Source organism: Cimex lectularius, unplaced genomic scaffold, assembly GCF_000648675.2.
Source record: "Cimex lectularius strain Harlan isolate CLEC.00 unplaced genomic scaffold, Clec_2.1 scaffold16, whole genome shotgun sequence".
NCBI lineage: Eukaryota > Metazoa > Arthropoda > Insecta > Hemiptera > Cimicidae > Cimex > Cimex lectularius.
The window spans coordinates 1,683,961-1,706,852 of record NW_019392679.1 but is presented as its reverse complement, the minus strand read 5'-3'; the positions used below and the strand labels follow the sequence as shown (position 1 = coordinate 1,706,852).

The following is a 22,892-nucleotide window of genomic DNA, read 5'->3' as shown; positions in this document are numbered from 1 at the left end:
AATATACTTTAAAGAAAAATATAAAATAAAATAAATAAAGAAAAACCTATATCATTTTCCTTGAGTCGAATATAAGCCCTTTGTTTTTGTTAACCCTACAGATGAACCTAAATATATACAAATAATACTGTTGATGCCAGATTTTTGCCTGCCAAATAGTTATTTATATGAATGTTTTGGGCAAAAGATTTTTAAAATATTTGTAGGAAAAAGTCATTTAAATATCTGCTAGAAGTCATAAAAAAATATAATTATTATTATAATTATTATTATACAAAGCAAACTGTTCAACATACCACGCCCTGTACAAGTAATTAAAACTTAATCTAGGCAGGGGCCACTACACGTCTGATAAAAACAAATGTAGTTCATGAGATATAGTGGGTGATTTGGGGCCAACTGCTGATTTTGAATTTTAGGAGGATGGAAAAACATGCTTGTACAATGTTGGCGCGATGGAAGATATTCTTCATTATGTAGCAGTCAGCCCTGTTCTACAAATTTAGAAATAAATCCTTTGGGAAAAATGTTTTGTTAAGGGAACTCATTCGATACATAAATGGCAAGACTGGTAATGTTTATACTCTTTATTATGAAATGGCTTGGAGCTATAGAAAGTTTTATTGACAATTATACTACTTGAAGGAGAGTATATTGTATATTGTAAGCATTGTAATATGTGTAGTGATTAGTGACATGTTAATCGATAATTACTCAGAAATCGTGAGATGCGGTCTGGTGTGATGTAGGTTTCAGAAAAACTTGTCTTTATCGTGACAACGTTTCGATCTTTATTGAGATCATCTTCAGGGCTCAAAGTGTTTGTCTTCTGTGTAATTGTGCCATTCTTCAAGAATTAGCAAGAGTGCTCTCTCAACACGACACGCAAGAATGGCAAATACTTTGGGACAAACACTTTGAGTGAGTAGAAATACTTTGATTGAATATATAAAAAACAAATATATATATATTTTGCATTGTATAAATTCACTTTTCCACATCCAAAATGTAATTGTTATATGTAAACAATGTATGTAAATCCGAGGCCCTGAAGATGATCTCTATAAAGATCGAAACGTTGGCATGATAAGAAAATGTTTTTCTGAAACCTACATCACACCAGATCGCATCTCACGATTTCTAAATAAATATTTATAAACAAATGTAGTATATATTTAAATGCAAGTGTTATTTGTAAATCAGCTGTAAACAAAACAATGCTTAATCGTTGTTAGTCACTAACTGTTGAATGTTTTTATAACACTAATGAACTGATTAAAACTTACATTATTTGAGCTGATTACTTATATATTTAGTGCAATTAAAAAAAAAGTTTATAGTAAATTTATTTTGTCAGCTATTGGCACCCTTGCAACAGTACCCTACAACTCTCTGTACTATTTTATAATTGGTAATTTTATTATTATAAAACAGGGAATGGCTTGACATAATACTTTCAATACAGAATATGTTTAACTTCAAATACTAGTTTTCGCTTATATATACTGAAAAAAGTAAGTATTTTTTCTCTGTGTTTATTTTGTCTATTTAAGTAATTTTGATACAAGATTGTGACAAGCTGATTTAAAACGTGAAGTTTTATTAATTATGTTATTAAGCTTTTTAATATATTCTTCATAAATTAAGTTAATGTACGTATGTATATATATTTTTAAATACAGAAAATATTTTTTAAATACTTTTAGTGATACTATAAATTAGTAAATGTGCATTGGAAAGATACGACCATCAGCATAGACAGATCAGAACCATCAATTAAAAAAGTTCAACACCTTGCAGACTTCACATTTTAATCACACTTATGTTCAACTGTTGATTGTTTTTATTGGTTATTGTACAACTTTTTAACCAACATTATGTTCACTTTAATATTTCAAGATTTTTATTTTATATTTCATTTCAACGCTATTTTAATATTTCAAGATATTTTATTATTTATTGGTTTTTGCTTTTTTAAGGGAGTGAAATCAATGGAAGACATCAAAGGTGATTTTAAAAAGAAAGGCAGACAAAAATTTCAATGCGCTCTTTGCAGTTATTCCAGTCCTAGGGCAGTCACCTTAAGCAGTCACATGGTGACACACACAGGAGAACTGTTGTTCAACTGTCCAATTTGTACCTTTCCCTGTTGTTCAGAATTGGGCCTAAAGCGTCATTCGAAAATGCATGAAACTGGGGACAATTATTCATGCACCATCTGCGACTATACTTGTTCTAAAGCTGGCTTCTTAAGAATTCACTTGTTGAAGCACAAGAATAACACCATTTATACGTGTACCGATTGTGATTTTGCATGCATCAAGCAAGAAACGTTAAACTCCCACAGAGAAAAACACCATTCTCTGTGTACAAATGGAAAAAATTATTTGTGTTCTCTTTGTGATTTTAGATTCACTGCGCCGAGTCATTTAGTCAGGCATATGATGACACACACTGGAGAAAAGCCTTTTGCCTGTCTTAGATGTGACTACAAGACAACGAGGGCAAGTTATCTTAACAGACATTTATTGAGTCATTTGGGAGTTCGTCCTTTTTCATGTCCAGAGTGTGATTACAAGTGTTCAAGATCAAGTCATTTAAAAACTCACATTATGACCCATACTGGCAAAAAGGCATTTTCATGCCTGGATTGCGATTACTCCTGTGTCACTTCCAGCAGCCTGAGACTGCACATGATGTCACATACCGGTGCCAAACCTTTCATATGTGACATATGCCAGTACTCTTGTAAAACGTCTAATTGCTTAAAACGTCACAGAATGATCCATACTGGAGAAAAGCCCTACTCTTGCCCAGAATGTAATTACAAGTGTATTGAACAATCTAGCATGAATAAGCACATAGAATTACATAGAGGGATCAAACATTTTTTCTGTGACATGTGCAAATACAAATGTAGTAGGAAAGCTCGTTTGATAAAACACCAACGAACCCATTTGAAAACAAGACCATATGCCTGTATCGACTGTTGCTACACCTGCAGCTCTAGTTCTGTTCTAAAAAATCATCTTGACAAATATCACAAGATTGAACCAATAGAACATGATAAAGCGTAATTTTCTTCATTAACAAAGCACAGACTTTTTTAATTGTATAAGATATTTTTACAAATAATTAAAGTATATTTAAAAATGTGTTCACTTTTTAGAATAGTTTTGTTAACACCTCTAGTCTAGTCACCAAAAAAAATTTTTTTAACAAATTGTAAAAATCATTGGTACAGGGGACAAAATATATTAGCACATACCACAAAATATTTGTCGTCTTCAATGCTTTGATGTCTTAAATAAATTATGTAATAAAAGGCAATGTATACAAAATATTAATTTTTCATATAATTGGCATAAATAAAATGCTAAATTTTATAGCAATAGTTAATATAGTTTTTTTAAATGCTGTTTTTCTTCCCATTTTTAAACATATATTTGTTGTAATGGTTTAAGGGGATCAAAGTGGACGACGGTAAGCACATATAACTCATATTTGCCACGCTAGTGGATCTGGATTCAAATCCTGCCAGAGCCCATTGCTTTGTAATTGATAAAAGTTTGAAAATTTATCATAGTGTTTAGATCTATCATGAGACTGAAGTGTACTTGATTGTTAAGATCTCCTCCAGCCAGTATGACAAAATACTTTACTTATAACATTTTCTATACTAGTCTCAAAAGGGAGCATTCCTTCAATTTATACTGCTGACTGGTGCAAAATGTGGAGGACTGAATAAAGAAAATGTAATTGGGAAAAAAAAGAGAGTGAGAGAGAAAGAAAGAAGAGAGATACTGATTTCCATTCAAGTCAAGTATTTAGTACTATACTTTGCTGACTGACATGGAATACCCACACACGCAAGACTTAACAGACAACATAAGATTTGGGACAACTGTGAAGTCTTCTAGGAATCCCTTCCTCACACTTAAGTCCCAGCATTGGCTGTTTTCTCATGGCACATGTCCTCCTGATGTAGTACAAATAAAACAATAAAATAAATTAAATTATTACAAGATAAAAACATTATATTTTTTAAGCCAAAGTGAATTAAATTCCAAGTTAAAACTTGACTAAAAGGATGAGAATGAATAAAATTTGTGACATATCATAGAATAAGTAAATGTTTCATTTTGGCAGTAAAAGTTAGGTAAAACAAAATTTTAAATTGTAGCATAATAACTGTGTTGAGGCATACGATATCAGCCTTAATTAGGAGATAATCCAAACACCAGAGTGGTACTGATTTAACAGAAAAAAAAATCACTACCCACCACTTGCAAGATGAAAAACATTGGAAAAAGATTAACTAAAATTAAAAGAGTTGAATTTATACAATAATGTAAATATTAACTAATTGTAAATAGGAACAAAATAATATGATAACAAGGAAGAAACAAAACTAAGACTAGTTAGGGTTGCTAACTGAACACTGCGAACTCAAGAGGAACATGTATACTTGTATCGAAACAAGCCCGTTTAGATATGGCCAGAAAGATTAAGAGAGTGGAGCATCTTCTGGTGTGATGGTTTTGCGGCTAAGATACCTACTCCTGGGAAGTGAAAAGCCTAACCTGAAGAATATGGGAGTCCTTGAAATAGCTTTAAGATCTGGTAATAAAGCTTGTTCTAAATGAGGAACTCTAGGCAATCCTGGAGATCCACAATATATCAATATAGTTGCCAAAGTTCAGGTCGCATTCAAACCCGACATACTTACATTTACAAGTTGTGGGGTAATAAACTGCAATGCCCAAAATCGCTATATAAATAAGAAATTTAGCTAGAAAAAAAAGTGATATTGTGTTTTAGTTTCTTATTATTGTTATGTAGCATTAGTTTATCTATCATATGGAAGAATAAAAGGATAAGAATGAACTTGAGTTGATAGTCTGACTCCATCATCATTATTATTATTATTATTAGCCATACAAGCCTCTGGGAAATGTTTAAATTATGGAACAAAAATTCGAAATTGTAATTAAAAAAACAGGAATAAATTTTATATATAATTTAAAATGGGATTTTGACATACATTTGGCCTTCCAAATTAAGGATTTTAAAAGGATAAATTAGTTTAAGACTGAATGTTTGGAGTCAGAGCTTTATAGCACTCAGAAGGGATATAGCCAACCTAAGATAGAAAGTTTGGATGTTAGGGTGTGAAATGACCTTAGCCGCTAAAATCCCTTAAAAATTATTAATAATAATAATTAAAGTAAGTATTAAATATTAAGCAAGTAGAAATAAATAATGAAAAAACCTATGCGAGTATAAAAATTAAATAAAATAAACATTAATTTAGTAGTGTTAAATAATGTGCCACTTAGTCAATGGTGATGTCAGCAACCATTATGTGCTTTGTCCGATTGGAAGTGCCAAGTATGATCCTGACATTTTACTCCTCTTGGCAATAGCATAAAATTACATAATGCGTGATGTGATGTTTCACAAACAGAACTGATGGTAGTAAACAACATCTGAACCTCACTTGATGAGGGCTAGCTAATTAGAACTTACAAATAAGAGTAATGATATAAAATATAAATAATATTTTGATTTGTTGGCAAATTTTTTAAACATTTGTGAGATTTCTCCATAGGCATTTTCTGCGAAAACCCAGAATAAAACAAGATGGCGAAATGCCGAAACACATCTCAGACCAAATCAGCAAAGATGGGCGGAAGAAAATTATCAATAATGATGAAACTACATAATTTTGTTGTCGGAACAATGTATGTACATATTAAATTTTAAAAAATGTACAATGTATAAATATACATAATTATGATAAGTCTGTAGTTTCTTATTTATGACAAGTGACAAGCGAGTTTTCTTTCGACGATGGCCTGAAGTGTAACGACCAAGCAAACACCTTCAGAATCCCCTTCGGAGATAAAGAGTTTTTTAACCTTTTGATTTGGCTTAGCGCTTCTCCCATCTTCATCGTTGGTTCTTCGGCCGGTTCTGTCGCCACGATTTCTTCATCTTCGGTACAAACTACTTGAACCATGTTGCTGATATTTATTGAATTATTTTCAGCCTGATACGCTGTTACCCTACCAACCTCTGTACCATCGGATCTCTCTTCAGAGCCGGCCGCTTTCCAAGAAATTTTATGACGGGTTTTAAATTTGTCTAACCATCCCGATGAAGCCTTGAAATCATCGGCATGCAGACTCCAAAGCCTTTTCTCTAATCAAAGGCCCAGAAAGGGGCTGGTTAGCATCTCGAGCTCGACAGAACCATTCATAAGTTATGTTATCAATAGTAAAGCCGATTGTTTTTGGAAAGGATTTTTTATAGTTGCCATTTCCGTTTTGAGACCATTTCACGAGGAAATCGTCCTTTTTACTCAATATATCGCTCACCTGTGACTTTCCAATTTTAAACCTTGCTGCTAGTTTACGTATACTGAACTTTTCACAGGCCCTTACGTTTATAAGTTCAACCTTCTGTTTCAATGTCAAGTGTACGCGGGAGGACATTATCACGGTTGGTATAACTGTCCAGCACTGCCTGGGTGAACACTGAAACGCAACTAAAAAAAATTCCACTTAGCCTTAGGCTAAACACATTCTTTGGAGGGTTGAAAACATGTTCAATTTTTTTTATCAATGGGCCAAAAAGACTGTAACATGAATTTTCAAACATATATTGTTTATATCGTTATGCACATTACAAGTCAGAGTATGTTGATGAATTATGAGAATTTTTTTGGTTTGATGGATCAGAAATTCCAGTGGCGACGGTGAAAATCGAACCCACTACTAGGGAAGTAGCGAGACGAAATTCTTGAGTATGACGAACCATCGAGAGTAAAACACATAACTGATAAAAGTTTAATCAATAGTAAGGACAACAGTTATTCAGATATCGTGAGATGCGGTCGGGTGTGATGTAGGTGTCAGAAAAACATTTTCTTTATCGTGCCAACGTTGCGATCTTTTATTGAGATCATCTTCAGGTAGGACAACGATTCGCCACATGATGTCGTTTGGCTATCCTGTGAACGTCTGAGTACTCTGAGTGAAACCTCTCCCAAAGGTTTCATCTTGTAATTATTTACCTCGTGTACTTTTTATTTGAAACTTCTTTAAAAATGAGTGAAGATAAACCTCAAGTTGAGGAGGCGAAGGAGGCACCTGACAAAACTTTTAAAGATTTAGTAAGTATTACTTAAAAATTTTTGTCATATATTGAAGAAAAATCCAGTTCCAATTGTAATGTAAGACGAGAATTTTACTCATTACAATAAATGTCAAGTAAAACCTTTATTATCTATATATTAAAATCTTTACTAGTAAAACCTACTGTTTGGCAATTGGTTGTCAAACTTTTACATCATCATCAAGTAGACTAACCATGCAACATAACATGGTGGACGTGCTAACAAAAGAAGCTGTTTATAAAATGCCAATGTAAATATAAAGGGTCCTGTAGACAGAAAGTAAAAGTGTATGCATCCATAGAGCTAGACCATGGTTCGCGTTTTCCTTGCATGAATAAGCCCTGTTTCATTTGAGGCAGTTGTTAGTAGCAATGCTTTCTATGGTGAATTAAGGATAGGAATAAAAGAGGCGGACACAGCCTTCTGCACCTCGACCTGAATAGATCTATTGTGCTCCCCTGTTTTTATAACTCACTGGCCAGCTTCAGGTTGTTAATTAGCCTCTATAGCCTTACCGGCAGCTCCATTGTGTAGAATCTAGCTTGTAGTTTGTCTTGTTCCAGTTGCAAGAACCTGCACATACAAAGACCTTCACTGAAATATAAAATGTGTTCTGCGGTTCCTCCTCTTCCTGGCAGTATCTCCACAGTGTTTCTTCTGTCTGTACTCCAATCCGGTGCATGTGCTTTCTTAAGTGGCAGTGCCCTGTCAGGAGTCCAACCAGAATCCTGGTTCGGTTGTGGTTGCCTCCCAGTAATTGTTTTGTAAGTTTTGCGAATGGTCCTTCTATGAATCTCTTTGCATACCTCATACCTGAGGTATTGTTCCACCAGGTTTTGGACTTGTTAAGGATCCATTTTAAGATGTATCCTCTTTTGTGGTAGGATGCTAAGCCAGTAGGGTTCAGGACTCACAGAATCCATGTTAGCCCCCTTTTCACCCATGACTACACATCAAGGAAGCTGTTAAATTACGGTTCTGTAGTGCGGTAAGAGCAATAAAACAATCATCTCTAACCGTCACACATGACTATTGACCTCTAATTTCTCTCCGATTGAGACTTCCGTCGGCCCTAAACCATTGTAGACCATCGTCGATATCGACTTGGTGGCACAAAACAAAACAATCACGAAATGTCCATAATCAACGATGCATTCATTAAGGATGGAAGAAATCAGCATTTCATTGCGCTTTAGATTTGCCTAAAACAACAGTTGGACATTCTGTGGTACCAGGACATTGCAAGGTGTACTCTGAGACTAGGATTGGCCCAAGAGCCAAGGGACCAGCTGACGACAGATTTACAAGATTTCACACTCTGAGGCATCATTTTTCCACTGTCTCTGAAATGTCTCAAAGACTTAGAACTGTGCGAGATGTATCCATACAAAGCTAGAATGTGTTAGCGCTGAAACAATACAAAGTAGACATGCAGAAATGAATCTACATCCCAGAAGCAATGGGTTCAGTGCTTAGGAGAGACCATCACCGGGACTGCTTTGGAGTTTGCAGTGTACACTGACATTAGACAGAAACTGTAATTATGGAATGTTACGTTATCATCCGAATTCCAGTTTTCTTTCCATACACCAGACGGTCGTCTTTGTGTTTATTGAGGGGCTGAAGAGCTCTACACCCAATGCCTGACGTGTGCACTAACAATTATTCTTCTCTGAGACAAATGAGACAAGATACAGTATATCTCATGGTACAATAAATGAAAGTTGTAGTTCCAGTAAGTAATAAGGAGAGCGACCACTCGTTGAATCCTGCATGTGCTAATGTGGCTTCCTCTTTATCTGCTCCACTCCAAACTAAATCCAAAAACAAGTGGGCCAGCACTTAGTGCACCACACTAGCAGTTCCATACCACCTGGCCTCATCAGACTCTGACATATTTTCTAGTTTATTGGCCTTATGATCTTTGCATATTAGCCATGACGAATTCTTATATATGTTGTTCAAATTGGGGGTTATCGGGAAAAAAGGGCCAGAGGCGACGGTGGGAATCGAACCCACGACCGCGGCGTGAGAGTCTCTCATGCTAACCACTCGGCTACCGCGGTCCCCATATTTTCTATTTTCATTCATGGAAAAAATTAATAAAATGCCGAGTTTTGTACGAGAGTAATTTTTGTCATACAACCAATTATCTATGACGGGAATTCCATGTAACAACATGACTACCACCTTCACCATGATGGCGGAGAGTAGCATCTGGCAGTCAGTCAGGCCAGGTGGTGGGTATCCAGGGGCTCTAGGCATGTTTGTCCACAAACAGTGGGTATGTGGGCTTTTCTGTAATGGTTTGGATGCAATATAAATGGATTTTATCCACACCCCTCAGCACTGTTTGTTAAAATAGAACAATGGGAAAATGGTAATGGAATAGAGTGCCTGGCTGTCCACCCTGAGCTTGTTTTGGTGAGCTTTGCTCCTTCATCATCGGGCTTTCCATGGTTAGATGTAGTAATATAAAGCAAAAAAAAAAAAAAAACATGCAAGACTAAGAATGGTTCACAAAACTATAGACCTGTAAGATTAATTCCACTGTTCTATGCTACACAATACAGTATATGTTGTTTTCTATCTTGTTGAAGTCTTTAGTAGATGAATTTTATTCAAGGATTGAATCATCATTAGCATGACTATACAGTAGAAATTTGCGTACAGTCTACTTAATTACTTACTACAACTAAAGAAAATAAAACAATGCATCGGTCAGTTGAAAATGATTGGAAGCAACCAAGTGAGTAACTACTGTATATTATATTAATTATCTGGTGGTATGGACAGTTATTGTATGAACGTCTTACATCACTTCAGGTATGCTGAATGGGCATAGGGTCATGTATTGGGTCTGTCTTCCCTCAAATGCATTTTGGCACACCATCTTCAGTGAGGAACTACCCCTATGCCAGTCCTACATGAGTTCACCAACTCGCAGATTAACTCAATTGGGGTAGTTCAAAAACCCATACTAAAAATGTTTGATACAAAACCATGTCGTGGTGAAATATTCTTTCCATTGTTGTAAAATTCAATAGAGAGATTTACAAAAAAAAATTAAATTGAGTGGAACTAAAATTTATACAATGTTTTTAATCATATTAATAATAAAATAAATTTTTTTGGAGGTCTTAATTATTGAGGATATGATCTGAAGCGCATTCAGATTTATAACCTGAATAATTTCTCATATTGCCAATTTACTATATGTATTTAATCTTTATAGGGTGTTGTTGATGTGTTATGCGAAGCTTGTGACTCTTTGAATTGGAAAAAGCCCACGAAAATACAAAGAGAAGCAATACCAATAGCCTTAGAAGGTACATCACGGTCAATTATGCTACATAATTATCTTATTCATGCTTATTGTACATTGCAGGAAAAGATGTCATAGGACTAGCAGAGACAGGCTCTGGAAAAACTGCCGCATTCGCCATACCAATCCTTCAATCGCTTTTAGACAATCCTCAGAGGTATTTTGCGCTTGTACTGACACCTACTCGAGAACTTGCCTACCAGATTGCCGAGCAGTTTGAAGCACTTGGTAACAAGTTTGTAATTATAAAAATATTTAACGATAATAATTTATTTTTTGTTCATATTTAGGTGCAAGCATAGGTGTGAAGAGTGCCGTAATAGTCGGTGGTTTAGATATGATGTCACAGGCTTTAACCTTAGCGAAAAAGCCCCACATCATAATTGCCACACCAGGGCGGTTAGTTGATCATTTGGAAAATACAAAAGGATTTAATTTGAAGGCTTTAAAATTTTTGGTAATACTTTTCACATTTCCCATTTTTTCATTTATAAGATTTTCAATTTGCAATTAATGATTAACTCCAGAGAATCATGCAATTATCATTATATTTATTTATTTATTTTTTTTTTTAAGATTACTATTATAATGTTAAAAGATTTCCAAGTTTGTATGTAGAATTGTTTTTAAGGTATACAGAGTGATCGACATTTCTTATTACCCTAGTTTCAATGATTTGGTCGATACCTTTCACCATTCACAAATGTATAAAAATAACACAAACCCACCACTGAATATGGTGAGAGGGGCGTCGGTGGCCGCAACGGTTTAGGCGTTGCCCAATCAGGACAGTTAGTGTGATATCACACTCTACTTTTCACTTTTAGTTTCACGTTCATAGAAGCAGAATGCTGTGTTATTATTTTTAATGCTTGTGGGGGGGATGCTTTACACTGTTTTAAGCAACACACTGTCTTTTTGAGCATGTCTAAAAGTGAAAAGACTATAGCACAATTGCAGTGCTTACACACACTTACAGTACCTGAGTAGAAGAATCGATAAGCAGGCCACCAGTGTGATTAGGGGAATCAAGTGATATCAGCTCCCTCTCCTGAATGGGTTAAATAATTAATATTGATTTTTTCTTCTCTGAACAAAATAATTCTATCAATCAAGGCATGGAACATACCTGATGCAACATAACGTGATGTGGCTCAATGCCTTAACACATGATGGGGGGGGGTTATGCACAAGCACTTACTATGCGTCACAAGAATAATTGGCAGCAGCAGCAATCTGCTCATTTTCAGCAACAAACAAAAAAACTGGTGTTCATGAGGTGAAGATCATAGGATTGGCCTGGGGTGGCACTACATCATGTGACATTGTGTTGCATCAGGTGTGTTCCCCATTTCAACGGAAATCTATGGGATCATAGATTTGTTGGTATACATCAGTAATTTTATTTTTCCCTATTTTGAAATAAACATACATGTATATTTAATATTAGTTGGTTAATTTAGGCATAATTTACTACAAATTATTTCCATTCAATTAGAACAAATAAAAACTAACCAACTGTGAAGTCCATTTTTTAAACAATATCAAATTGTTTTTTTACAGGTCATGGATGAAGCTGACAGAATCTTGAATATGGATTTTGAAGTGGAAGTGGACAAGATTTTGAAAGTTATACCACGTGATAGAAGGACATTCTTGTTTTCAGCTACAATGACAAAAAAGGTGCAGAAATTGCAAAGGGCGTCATTGAAAAATCCCGTCAAAGTTGAAGTTTCAACAAAATATAAAACAGTAGATCAGCTTCAACAGTATTACATTTTCATTCCTGTAAAATACAAGGTTGATAAATAGTAATAATTTCAATAAAATTAATTTATTATTTAGTTATTAAATTTATATTTATATATTAAATATTTTGGCTTTTGTAGGATGTGTACTTAGTACATTTAGTAAACGAACTAGCAGGAAATTCAATCATGATATTTTGTTCAACGTGTCATGGAACACTCAAAATGGCATTGTTGCTACGAAATCTTGGGGTTTCAGCTATCCCATTGAACGGCCAAATGTCACAAAACAAGCGTTTAGCTGCTTTAACTAAATTTAAAGCTAAGAGCAGATCTGTTTTAATTTCAACAGATGTCGCTAGTAGGTGAGTTACCACTTTTAAACAAAACACCGAATCAACCCAATCTAAAAATCACATAAACTCATTCTGCTTTCAGGGGTCTGGACATCCCACATGTAGATGTCGTGATCAACTTTGATATTCCGACTCACAGCAAAGATTACATTCATCGAGTAGGAAGAACAGCAAGAGCTGGAAGATCGGGAAGAGCTATAACATTTGTAACACAGGTATATAAAACTCTCATAAGCACTTTAAATATTAATTAGATATGCTCTACTGTTTTTTTTAATTTCCATATCAGTACGATGTTGAGCTATATCAAAGAATAGAACAGCTGATAGGAAAGAAACTCCCTCTTTATGATATCCGAGATGAAGAAGTCATGTGCTTGGAAGAAAGAGTAGCCGAAGCAAAACGAACAGCAAACGGGGTAATTTTTTTTACTTTTTATTCTTTTTACAAATATATTGTATAATCACAAGTTTAATTTTTGCAGCAAGCGAAGGATTTAATGGAACTCAAAACATCAAAGAGAAAACACGGTGTGGACAAAAGCATGGAAGATGACACTGAAACATCATTAGGAATTAGAAAACGATTATACAAAAATCAAAACAAAAAAAAGAAATTTACTAAAAGAAAATGATAGGTAATGCTTTATTTACTGTTGTTCAGCAAATACTCTTTTTAAGTTGTAAATCATCAGTTATTAAGTTTATTTGTAAATTTAATGGTTTTTGTAATTTCTATTTACTTATTTCAGAAGACTTCCAATATATTGTAAAAATAAAATTTATTTTTTATCTTAGTTTGTTTTTCATTGAATTTTCCTTACATGAAATAATATCCAAGGCAACCGCAGTAGCCCAGTTATCAGTGTGTTAAGACTTTCAGCAGTGGACCCCACGGTTGCGGGTTCCATTCCCACCGTTGCCCCTGGAAGTTTTTTTTTCACGCTTTTGTTGGGAGTATACAATTAATTAATCACATTCTCTGATTCTCCTTTTAGCTAATATTGAATAATATGATCATTAAAAAAATGTATTGATAAAGTTTATATGTATATACACCATATACCTTATACAAGCTCAATTTATCTATCAGTTTTGAAATGCCTATATGAATAGCTGAAGTGTCACTCAAGTAAAAAACCTGCAAATCTACAGTACCTCAAGTAAAATATTATAAAGAAGTTGCTTTACAGTGTGATTTTGTTATGTATAATAGCGAGAACCCTTGGGGATCTACATCTTGATGGAGCTATAGTTTTGAACTGATCAACAATGACTAGGTCCATTCTCGTGGTTTGTTTCACTTCGGGATTGAGCATATTTTTCTTAAACGTGTTCCTTTTGTAAAACAATGTTTTGTGAAATTTCAGCAAACATAGTCTGTCATGGCGATTTTTTTTTTTTTTAAACATGAAGTGGCCTACGGAAAAAGCACTTTTCATTAAAAGATGTTATTTGAAGATTTTCACATGGCATCTTGCTTGTGCTTGGTTATGGACTAATATAAAAATCTCACCAAGAAGAAAATGGTTACTGAAGAGCTGTCTAAAAAATATGAATTGTCAGTGACAAAAGAGCATCCTCAATTTCAAAACAGCATAAAAAATTAATCAGATGAAGAACAATGGGGATCAGCATATTCAGCAACTATTGAGGAACGAGGCATTCAAGTGAGTACAGGCGACTAAGTCTCTGGATGTCTATATACATTGTATGTCTACATATATATACAGACAATCACTCAACTTTGTATTGTTCAAGGCCTTACATGTTCTATTGCTGGCTAACATACACACCACTGAAGACGGAGAGAAGCCAAAACATGACTAACATTCAAAAACAGCAAGGACAGGGAGATTAAAATATTCTCTGTGAAAATGTCTAAACTACAACAAGCATATTGTTAAATAATGAATGTCATGAATATGATTAATTTGTACATATGTATGCAAAAAAATTGCCACATATTAAAATTTAACTAAAATAAATTCTACATGACCTGCTAAAATATTGTTTGTTTTTCTTTAATTCTGACATACATTGTACACATATTTTGTAATAATATAAAGATTTTGATTAAAAAAAGTCTTATTGTTAGTTCAATTTATTTATTTATTTTTTATTTGTTTAAGTAAAATGTATAAGCTATATTATATATATTATCCAACAATTTGAAAACAATTATAGTTTATAGAGGAATAGTTCTATACAAAACTTATAAAAACATATACACAGATTTATAATAAAGTTAATCTTCCCAATCATCATCGTCATCGTCAGGATCATTGGCAGGTTTAGGAATGAGGATAGGAATCTTTGCCATCATTTTGTCAAACATGCCATCAGGATTGTCATTTTTGCCAGATATCCCTTTTCTTCGCATTGAAAGTTTGGCATGTAGGTCGTCCATTAGACTATTGCCAGAGGGAAGTTTGGACTTTGCCGTGGTAGATGGATCACTGGAAGAGACACTTTTCAGTTTGGCTTTTCCGCTTCCTCCCGCTTGTCTAATGGCTTCCATCAAATTAGCTCGGGCGTCGGATTCTTGAGATCGGATTACCTTGGTGTTTGCATTGGAGACGTTTCCTTCTGGGATGGAAAACTTTTCAGTTTTGATTATTTCTGTTTCTTGAGGTGGTGGTGGAGGAGGGGGAGGTGGTGGTGGCGGCGGCGGTTGAGGGGGTGGCACTTCTTGCACCAGCACCGTCTCTTTTATTGTTTCTAATTTTGGCAGCTCGTCAAGTAACTGTATCGGCTCTTTGTCTTCCTGTACATCATTCGTCGAATCGTTATGATCAACATACTGAAAACTGTCTGTATTATGCGAATCGACATTAAACTGAAGATCATCGGCGATTCCCGAGAGATGAGGCAGATTCTGCGGAGCGTCGATTTCCGGAAGATCTTGAACAGTAGGAGTGTAGAAATAATTCTGGTTGTATCTGTATCCAAATGGCTCGTTTGAGGATATCGAAATCGGAGCCGGTTCGATCACAGGAGCCACATTTTTTACATTAGCATCACTATTCATATTAACGGAGCTAAGAGGATCGAGGAACTTATACTGCGTATACATATTCTGTGCGTTGTTGAAAAGTAACAACGAACTGACACTTTTAATGTTATTGGGCAACGGGCCGAGACCAGTCAATGGAGTTATCTCGTCATTCATCCTCATACGAACGCTACTTTCCTTAACATGATAAAAATTGAGCTTTTCTTTCAGGGACAACTTGTCCAGAGGAAGCTGTGTATAATGTATTCTGATATTTTCCTCTTTAGGCAGTTCAGGACTGATGTATTCGTACTTAAAATAACTATCAGGGTATGGAACTGGGTATTTGTAGCTAGAATGGACTCTAATTGATTTGTTGATTCCTTTCAGCTTGTCCACCTTGTCAGCCACCCTGTGACACCTGCTCTGCAAGCTTTTTAATTTGGCCTTCTGCTTTTCGATATTGCTCTCGACGTTTGTAAAAGCGTTATTGACTAGATTCTGCAACGAGTCTAAAGCGTATGCTATTTGAATTATCGTCTCTTCATGGCTTAAATCCTGTTGGATCAACGGCACCACTTGACGTTTCTTCATTAGAACTCACTCCTTCCTCGGCAGAGAACAAATTTAATTAAATTACAACGGTAAATGGCGAATAAATACCTCTTATCAAAGCGTCTGTGAATCATTTAAGAAAGTCGAAGTGGACATCACTATTCCTAAACCTCCACTATTTGCCATTCTGATAAACGTTCCCGCGGTTTACGATTCTATGTTACGCCAGTGCAAACTAATTTGATAATTTTATCAAAACAAATTATCTTCGGTAATACAAAAAAACTCACGAACCACCAGTTGATCGATAATGATTTTAAAAATTGTGCTACGTCTTTGCATTCTATTAATTATTATTGTGTGCTATATAATTAGCACAACAAAATTCGAATTGTACACGATTTACAATAAATTAGTAAAAATTCATGTATATGCATTAAAAACAAATATGAACACATCAGTATACAAAGATTTTTTTCAAAATTACTTTATTTTATCAGTAAAACTGATAAAATAATCGATTTTAAATAATAACAATCAAATAAGGAGAATGTTTACATATGACATTATTTATTAGTATTTTGAGTTTTTTTAATTTTTTGAATCGTTGGGGAAAATTCCGCAAGGTTCGTCGCTCGCTTTTTGCCCATAGGGCGGTATGTGATTGGTTAATCGGATAAACAATAACAACGTAGAAATCCGAAGTGGCCGATTCGTTCCAATTTTATTGTTAATTAATTTCCAAGGTTCTAAACTTTGTTAATAAAAGTTCGAAGCCTCGTTTCGACTAGTCCGTGATAAAGAGAATCAAGTAAGTGTAAAAGCTGTCAAACTGTGATAAGAGTGTGCTAGTTAAATCGCCGGTGAAGTGCTGAAACGACTGCTATTCAGTAGGATCTAGGTCAAAAACGAATCTAATTTGTTCGGCGAGTCGATTTAGGTACGTTTCGATAAAACAGTAGCCGGTCTCATGGCAAAACGTTCGAACAAGCCGTTTGAAGACTTCGATATCACTAAACAAGAGCTGAAACAGATCGGCGAGGCTTTTAAGAAGAGAGAATTCGTCGAACTTTTCGCCGAATACGCCAAAGAAGTCAACGATCCAAAGAACAAAGCTTTGTACGAGAGTGAGATCAAACAGTTGGAGAGGGAGAGAGGAAACGAAGTTACTTTCATCCACCCTGAGCCTGGGTACGTGGTAAAAACGAGCGTAGATGGATGTCAAAAGGCATTCGTCAACATTTGCCACAGCGAGCACATTCAAAGGCCTTCTGCTGAGCGTACGGAACAGGACGGCACCGTGGGTCTCACATGGTCAGTTCCGTACACGCACGTCAAAGGTCGGGTGGATTTCGACAAGAAGAACAACTATTGCCAGTTTTTCGATGTCGTCTTCCACCCGGACAGCATCCACCTCGCGAAGAAGAACGGCCAGTTCAAGCAGCTCGTCGAAGACACGGCACTGTCTGCAGTCGAAGACATCAACGGGGTCAAACTTGACAGAAAAAATTTAAAATACCCGAAAGCCGGCTATAAAGGGCCGCCTCAGACGTCTGTGATAAGGAAAAAGATCAACAGGTCCGGTGAAGATAAGAAGGCCGTCGAGGAAGAAGCGCCATTCCAGATTCCGAATTATCCGTATCCCGACATAGACAAAAACGAAAAGCCCAAACATTCCACTCCTAGGCGAACCTTTGAGGGCAAAGACAGCGATCCGTACACGACGCCGGTTTACGTCCTCAAGCAGAGAAAGAACGTCGAATATGAAGAATTCACAAATGCTTTAGACGCAAAAGTCAATTCTTCTATACCCAATGAGCTCGTTGTCGAGATTGAACTGCCGCTCGTCAAATGCGCCGCTGATGTAGAATTGGACATCGAGGGAAAGTCGCTCTCTCTCCTATCAGAAAAATCTGCCAAGTACAAATTAAAAATCGACCTGCCATATTTTGTCGACGATGACAACGGTTCTGCCAAATTTGATAAAGAAGAGAAAAGACTCGTCATTACATTGCCTGTGAGGAGGAAGGCGTTTCACATAAATGATTTTGTCAAAGAAGACAGTGGAATCGAGAGTGATCATACGCCTGCGAATAAATCCTCGAGCGAAGAAGATCTGAGTAAAGACATCGAAATTATATCTTCAACAGAAGCCCTTTCCATTTGTGAGAGTGATGACACATATCGGACTAGTGAAGAAGTTAAAAGTGATTTTCTGAAGAAAGACCGCCTCTACATGTTTCCACCATTCACGATATCCCATTCTGGATCTTCGATCTCCTTTAATTTAGATATTAAGAACGTTGAACCTTCCAGTGTCGAACATCAGTTTCATCCCAACGGTGATGCTGTCCATATGAGCTTTGCGTCTCTAGGCTCCGGCTGTTTTCCGTCTTATTACGCATTTTTTTTCAAACTGCCTGATACATCTCTGGACACTTCCTCCCTCAAGGTGGAAGTATGGGACAACACTCTAGTTGCTAATTTGAGCATAAGTTGTCCTACTCATTTTGTCCTCTCGTCTTACTTTGCTGGTCTAAATTCTGAAAGCCTTAAGGAATATTATATAGATGAACATTTCCAAACAATTCCAAGTACATCAGCTGAGGTAACTAATCATTCCAATTACAATTATAATTACTTTTTGGTGTAGCTAAAGTTAAAACGAGAAAAAATAATTGTACAATTTTTGAATGGTTCTTACTAATAAAATTGTAGTCAGGATTTCTCATATGCGCAGGCTTTCGTATCAAAATCAGCATTTTTTCACTTATTTAGGAAATTTAGGACAAATTAACACAAAAAAATTTATTAGACTATTTTCATTTTTTTATTTTTTATTGTTAGGATGAAAAAGAAGACAAAATTGAAAGCTCAAATGAAGAGAAACCCGAAATTTCCAATAATTCTTCAGTCAAGGAATCATGTGATGAAGGGATTGTTTCAATTTCACCCTCAGATAGTGAAACATCGCCTCTTGTAAGTATTTTCTATTGGTTTTCATACTTTTTACATGATATGTACACTGATGGATAAAATTAATGCACCACCCTACCTTAAATTTTAATGTATTTAGGTTTATTCATATTTTGCCTACCAAAAGTGGTTGTAAAAATAAGATTTAAAAAGAAAATGTTTATTACCTAATTATTGAGTTAAAAAAAAAAATTTTAAAAACTGTTTGTCATGAATCACGTCCGTTAAACGCCTTTGGACTCTTTGGAAAAGATTTCTGGTAAAATCTTTCTTTCCCATTCATCAAGAACAGCCATTAACTCTTCTGGGGTGCTAGGATCTGGGTTGGTCCTAAATAGTCTGATTGGGTTCAAATCTGGACTTCGAGCTGGCCACCAAGCATTCAATTCCAACTTCATTCTGTCATCTGCAATAAGGGCCTGGCATTATCTTGCTTAGCAAGAATCTCTCATCGATGTGGGGGTGAATCGCACTACATCTTCCTTGCACCGGTGCAGGCGTCCAAGGAAATGCCACCCCACAACATCAATGACCCACTGTGGAATGCCACCTGAGGAGCCATACGGCATGGGGCGTGCCTTTCTTCTGATCGTCTCCGTATGAAATTGCACCCATCTGAAAATTTGAGACTAATTCTCGCCACATTTTTAAAGAGAACTCATCTTCTAATCTATTCATCATATGAATATCTTCCAATATTCATATGTCCTCGTTTAATTGATGCCTGACCATTTTCTGAGTTGTGGTAAGAAGAGGTCCACGAGACAGCAGCTAGGCCCTGAGGTTATTTTCATTGAGCCTTCTTTTTATAGAACTGGAGGAAATTGAAACATTTTGGACTTATCTTATCAGATTTCTTATCTCATTTCCTGTAATGCTGCAGTTTCAAAGAACCTGATGATGGAAAAATCTATCATCTCTCTCATCCGTAGACCTAGGTCGATCCTATCTTAGCCTACTTGAAGCCCTATTTCTCTGAAGCTCTGAAGAACCCTTTCTATTGAAGAATGATTAACAGTCTCCTGGCGATTTCATGCTCGCTGCATCCTCTAATAATGTTATGACCGTGACACTCATACTCACTCAAATGCCTGACTGGAGCCATTGAAAAAGGTTTAAGAATAAGAATAATTTCAAATGAAATCAACAAAGGAAAATGTTTACTTGATAATGATCTTTAGGCATTGCTTTTTGTTCAAATGGGATTAATCAGTAAATAAAGGAAATGAACAAAACCTTATTTACTGTATATTTTGACTACAATAGCTCCTAATAACCTGTGACTGTAGTGGAAAGCTAATGGATTTAATTTTAAACTAAATAAATTAAGTGGTGTGTTGAATTTGTCTGTCAGTGTATTTTAAATTTCTAAAAGTTCATTAATCAATAAAAGATAACATTTTTTCTGTAATAAAAATAAAAAAGGAGTTTGCTTCTTTAAAAAGATAAAATAATTTATAGGCTACTTATAATTCTGACAAAGGTGATTCCTTCAGCAGTATAGCCGGTAATCTAAGCGCGTCGAAGAAGAAACTTGCTCCCAAGGCTAGAACTTTTTCAGAATCAACATTGGCGCCTTCAGACGATGTATGTTCTAATTGAGCAAACAATATGCATATTAGTAATTCATTGCATCTGCATCCAACCTTGGCTTAATCCGTACATATTGAAGTTGAAACTAATAGTTCAATAAAGTATTTATTTCCTTTCATAGCTCTTGTTTTTGCACTTATCTGAAGCACTTTTAGTTTTCTAAACTAATAACATCATTATATTTACATATTTAATTTTTATTTATTACTAATAGTTTCATAAATCTACTAAAACAAGAAGAAAATTAGATTATTATTACCAATTTTTAAATGAAGGTTGCAGGGCGAAGAAGCATTTTAAAAAAGAGTCGAAGTTTATCTGAATCTCATAGTGAAGATTATTACAATTGGTCATCTCTTGACTCTGAGGACAATAACTTGACTAAAAAGACTGTACGCTTCAGTGATATCATATCAAAAAAGATATTCAGGTGTGTATTCAGTAAAAAAAAAAAAAAACTATAAAATTTAAAACAAAAATTGTGTAGTATGTATGCAAAAAACATTAATTTTTTTTTAATTACAAAAAAAGTTTTTTAATCTTAACTTTCAGGCCGAATTCAAGCATTCTTGGCCAAAGGAGCAAGAACCAGAAGAAGTCTAGAAACAAGAAAAAGGCTATGGATAAGAGGAGGAGCGAATCGTCTGAAGCTGAATCCGAGTCATACTCAGAAATGTCAGAAGTGTCTGATCTATCCGACGCCACGGATATTTCCGAGTCCTCTGACGATAATTCAGCACCTCCGCCACCTATGGAAGGAGGCAAGAAGCACCGAAGAAGGGGGTCGAAAAACAGGAGAAAAAATGCAGCTTCGGCCAAACAGAACTTTATTCTGTGCGAGGATTAACTTCAAAACAGGGTTTTTTTACTAGTTCAGTTATGTACAAAAAATCTATATATATAAAAAACTGGAGCCAATAAAAAGTACATACACCCAGTGAGATATATCATTAGTATAGTACAAGTAAATTAATTAGTGGTAATTCATAGGCATACAGAAATGCAAATTAATTTAGCTTAATTATAATTCTGTATGTTTAAATATTGAAAGATAAAAATGTTCAAACAAATACCATTGACTGTAAGCTACACTACTTAATAAAATTGCATAAATACTATAAATAGACTGGGTGAAATATAAAAACCAGTTATGATATTTCAGCTGAAGTAATTGTGATTTTTGACTGCTTTAATTAAAATTGTGTTTTATATCATTCAATAAAAAATATCTAATGAAATATAACAAACTTTTATAATGTTTGTACACATAATAAGTAGTGAAGTAAACACATTTGAAAGAGAAATATGATTTTCTTTTTTTCACTTTTGAACAATAAAAAAAAACCTTATTTTGAGTGCCATTTATATACAAGATTGATTTCAGGATGACAATATTAAATTTGATTGATTAAAATAAATTCCCAAATATAAATAAATAAGACTTTTATTCAAAAATAAGTATTATTTGTTATTGATTATTTGGAGATGGTGAGATGCGGTCTGGTGTGACGTAGATTTTAGAAAAACATTTTCTTTATCGTGCCAACATTTTGATCTTTATTGAGATTATCTTCAGGGCCTGGGATTTATAAACATTGTTTAAATTTTACAAATTCTTGTAGGATGTGAAAAAAAATTAATTTATGCAGTGCTAGAAATTCATTTTTTTCATATCCTACATGTTTTTATACATCAATAAAGATCAAAACGGCACGATAAAGAAAATGTCTAAAACCTACGTTACACCAGACTGCTGCATCTCACCATCTCCAAATAATCATTAACTAACGGTCACTAAACACCACACACAGTATTATTTGTGTACAATACATACTATAGAAATATGCAATTTTGGAGTTATTATTATTATTATTTTTTTTGTAAATTTGAAATTACTCCCAAGATAAGGGCCTCTCAATCTCTTTCCATTTGTTCCATTTCCTTTATGCTTCTATTTCTGGCATTTCCCTGCTAATTTTCCTATGTCCCCGGTGTTGTTTCATTTTTTTCACCGATTCCACAATATTAATTGAAGCGAATGAGAAAAAAGTAGCCTATACAACTAATGATTTAAGCAAAAAGAATATGTCCAAGCTCTGATCATAAAGAAAGATTTGATCATCGTGCCAATGTCAAAACAATCCTTGACAATGATGGTTTAATAA

The 22,892-nt window shown here is 34.9% G+C and overlaps 4 protein-coding genes and 1 long non-coding RNA gene across 6 annotated transcripts; 3 read left to right on the top strand and 2 right to left on the bottom strand.

Moving 5' to 3' along the window:
- Positions 1–1,199: 1,199 nt before the first annotated feature.
- Positions 1,200–3,117, top strand: LOC106661333 (gastrula zinc finger protein xLCGF3.1-like). The gene is made up of 2 exons (XM_014384634.2): positions 1,200–1,514; positions 1,980–3,117. Exon 2 carries the CDS (start codon positions 1,992–1,994, stop codon positions 3,075–3,077), a length of 1,086 nt encoding a protein of 361 aa, XP_014240120.1. The 5' UTR covers positions 1,200–1,514; positions 1,980–1,991; the 3' UTR covers positions 3,078–3,117.
- A 3,668-nt stretch (positions 3,118–6,785) lies between these two features.
- Positions 6,786–13,405, top strand: LOC106661591 (probable ATP-dependent RNA helicase DDX47). The gene is made up of 9 exons (XM_014385106.2): positions 6,786–7,177; positions 10,416–10,509; positions 10,569–10,733; positions 10,796–10,962; positions 12,069–12,305; positions 12,395–12,618; positions 12,692–12,824; positions 12,899–13,027; positions 13,094–13,405. Exons 1-9 carry the CDS (start codon positions 7,112–7,114, stop codon positions 13,241–13,243), a joined length of 1,365 nt encoding a protein of 454 aa, XP_014240592.1. The 5' UTR covers positions 6,786–7,111; the 3' UTR covers positions 13,244–13,405.
- On the bottom strand, positions 13,403–14,472 carry LOC106661592. Its single transcript, XR_001339756.1, has 3 exons — positions 14,125–14,472; positions 13,675–14,028; positions 13,403–13,606 (listed from the first exon to the last, which is right to left on the bottom strand). It is a non-coding gene; the product is annotated as an uncharacterized LOC106661592 (long non-coding RNA).
- A 273-nt stretch (positions 14,473–14,745) lies between these two features.
- On the bottom strand, positions 14,746–16,607 carry LOC106661625 (WASH complex subunit 1). The gene is made up of 2 exons (XM_014385154.2): positions 16,267–16,607; positions 14,746–16,209 (listed from the first exon to the last, which is right to left on the bottom strand). Exon 2 carries the CDS (start codon positions 16,195–16,197, stop codon positions 14,857–14,859), a length of 1,341 nt encoding a protein of 446 aa, XP_014240640.1. The 5' UTR covers positions 16,198–16,209; positions 16,267–16,607; the 3' UTR covers positions 14,746–14,856.
- Positions 16,608–16,745: 138 nt separating this feature from the next.
- On the top strand, positions 16,746–22,031 carry LOC106661546 (protein kintoun). 2 transcript variants are annotated; one of them, XM_014385029.2, is made up of 5 exons: positions 16,746–18,766; positions 19,006–19,137; positions 20,596–20,721; positions 21,003–21,157; positions 21,280–22,031. In XM_014385029.2, exons 1-5 carry the CDS (start codon positions 17,129–17,131, stop codon positions 21,572–21,574), a joined length of 2,346 nt encoding a protein of 781 aa, XP_014240515.1. In that variant the 5' UTR covers positions 16,746–17,128; the 3' UTR covers positions 21,575–22,031. The 2 variants fall into 2 exon arrangements, with proteins under 2 accessions (XP_014240515.1, XP_014240516.1); XM_014385030.2 differs by lacking the exon at positions 20,596–20,721.
- Positions 22,032–22,892: the final 861 nt, after the last annotated feature.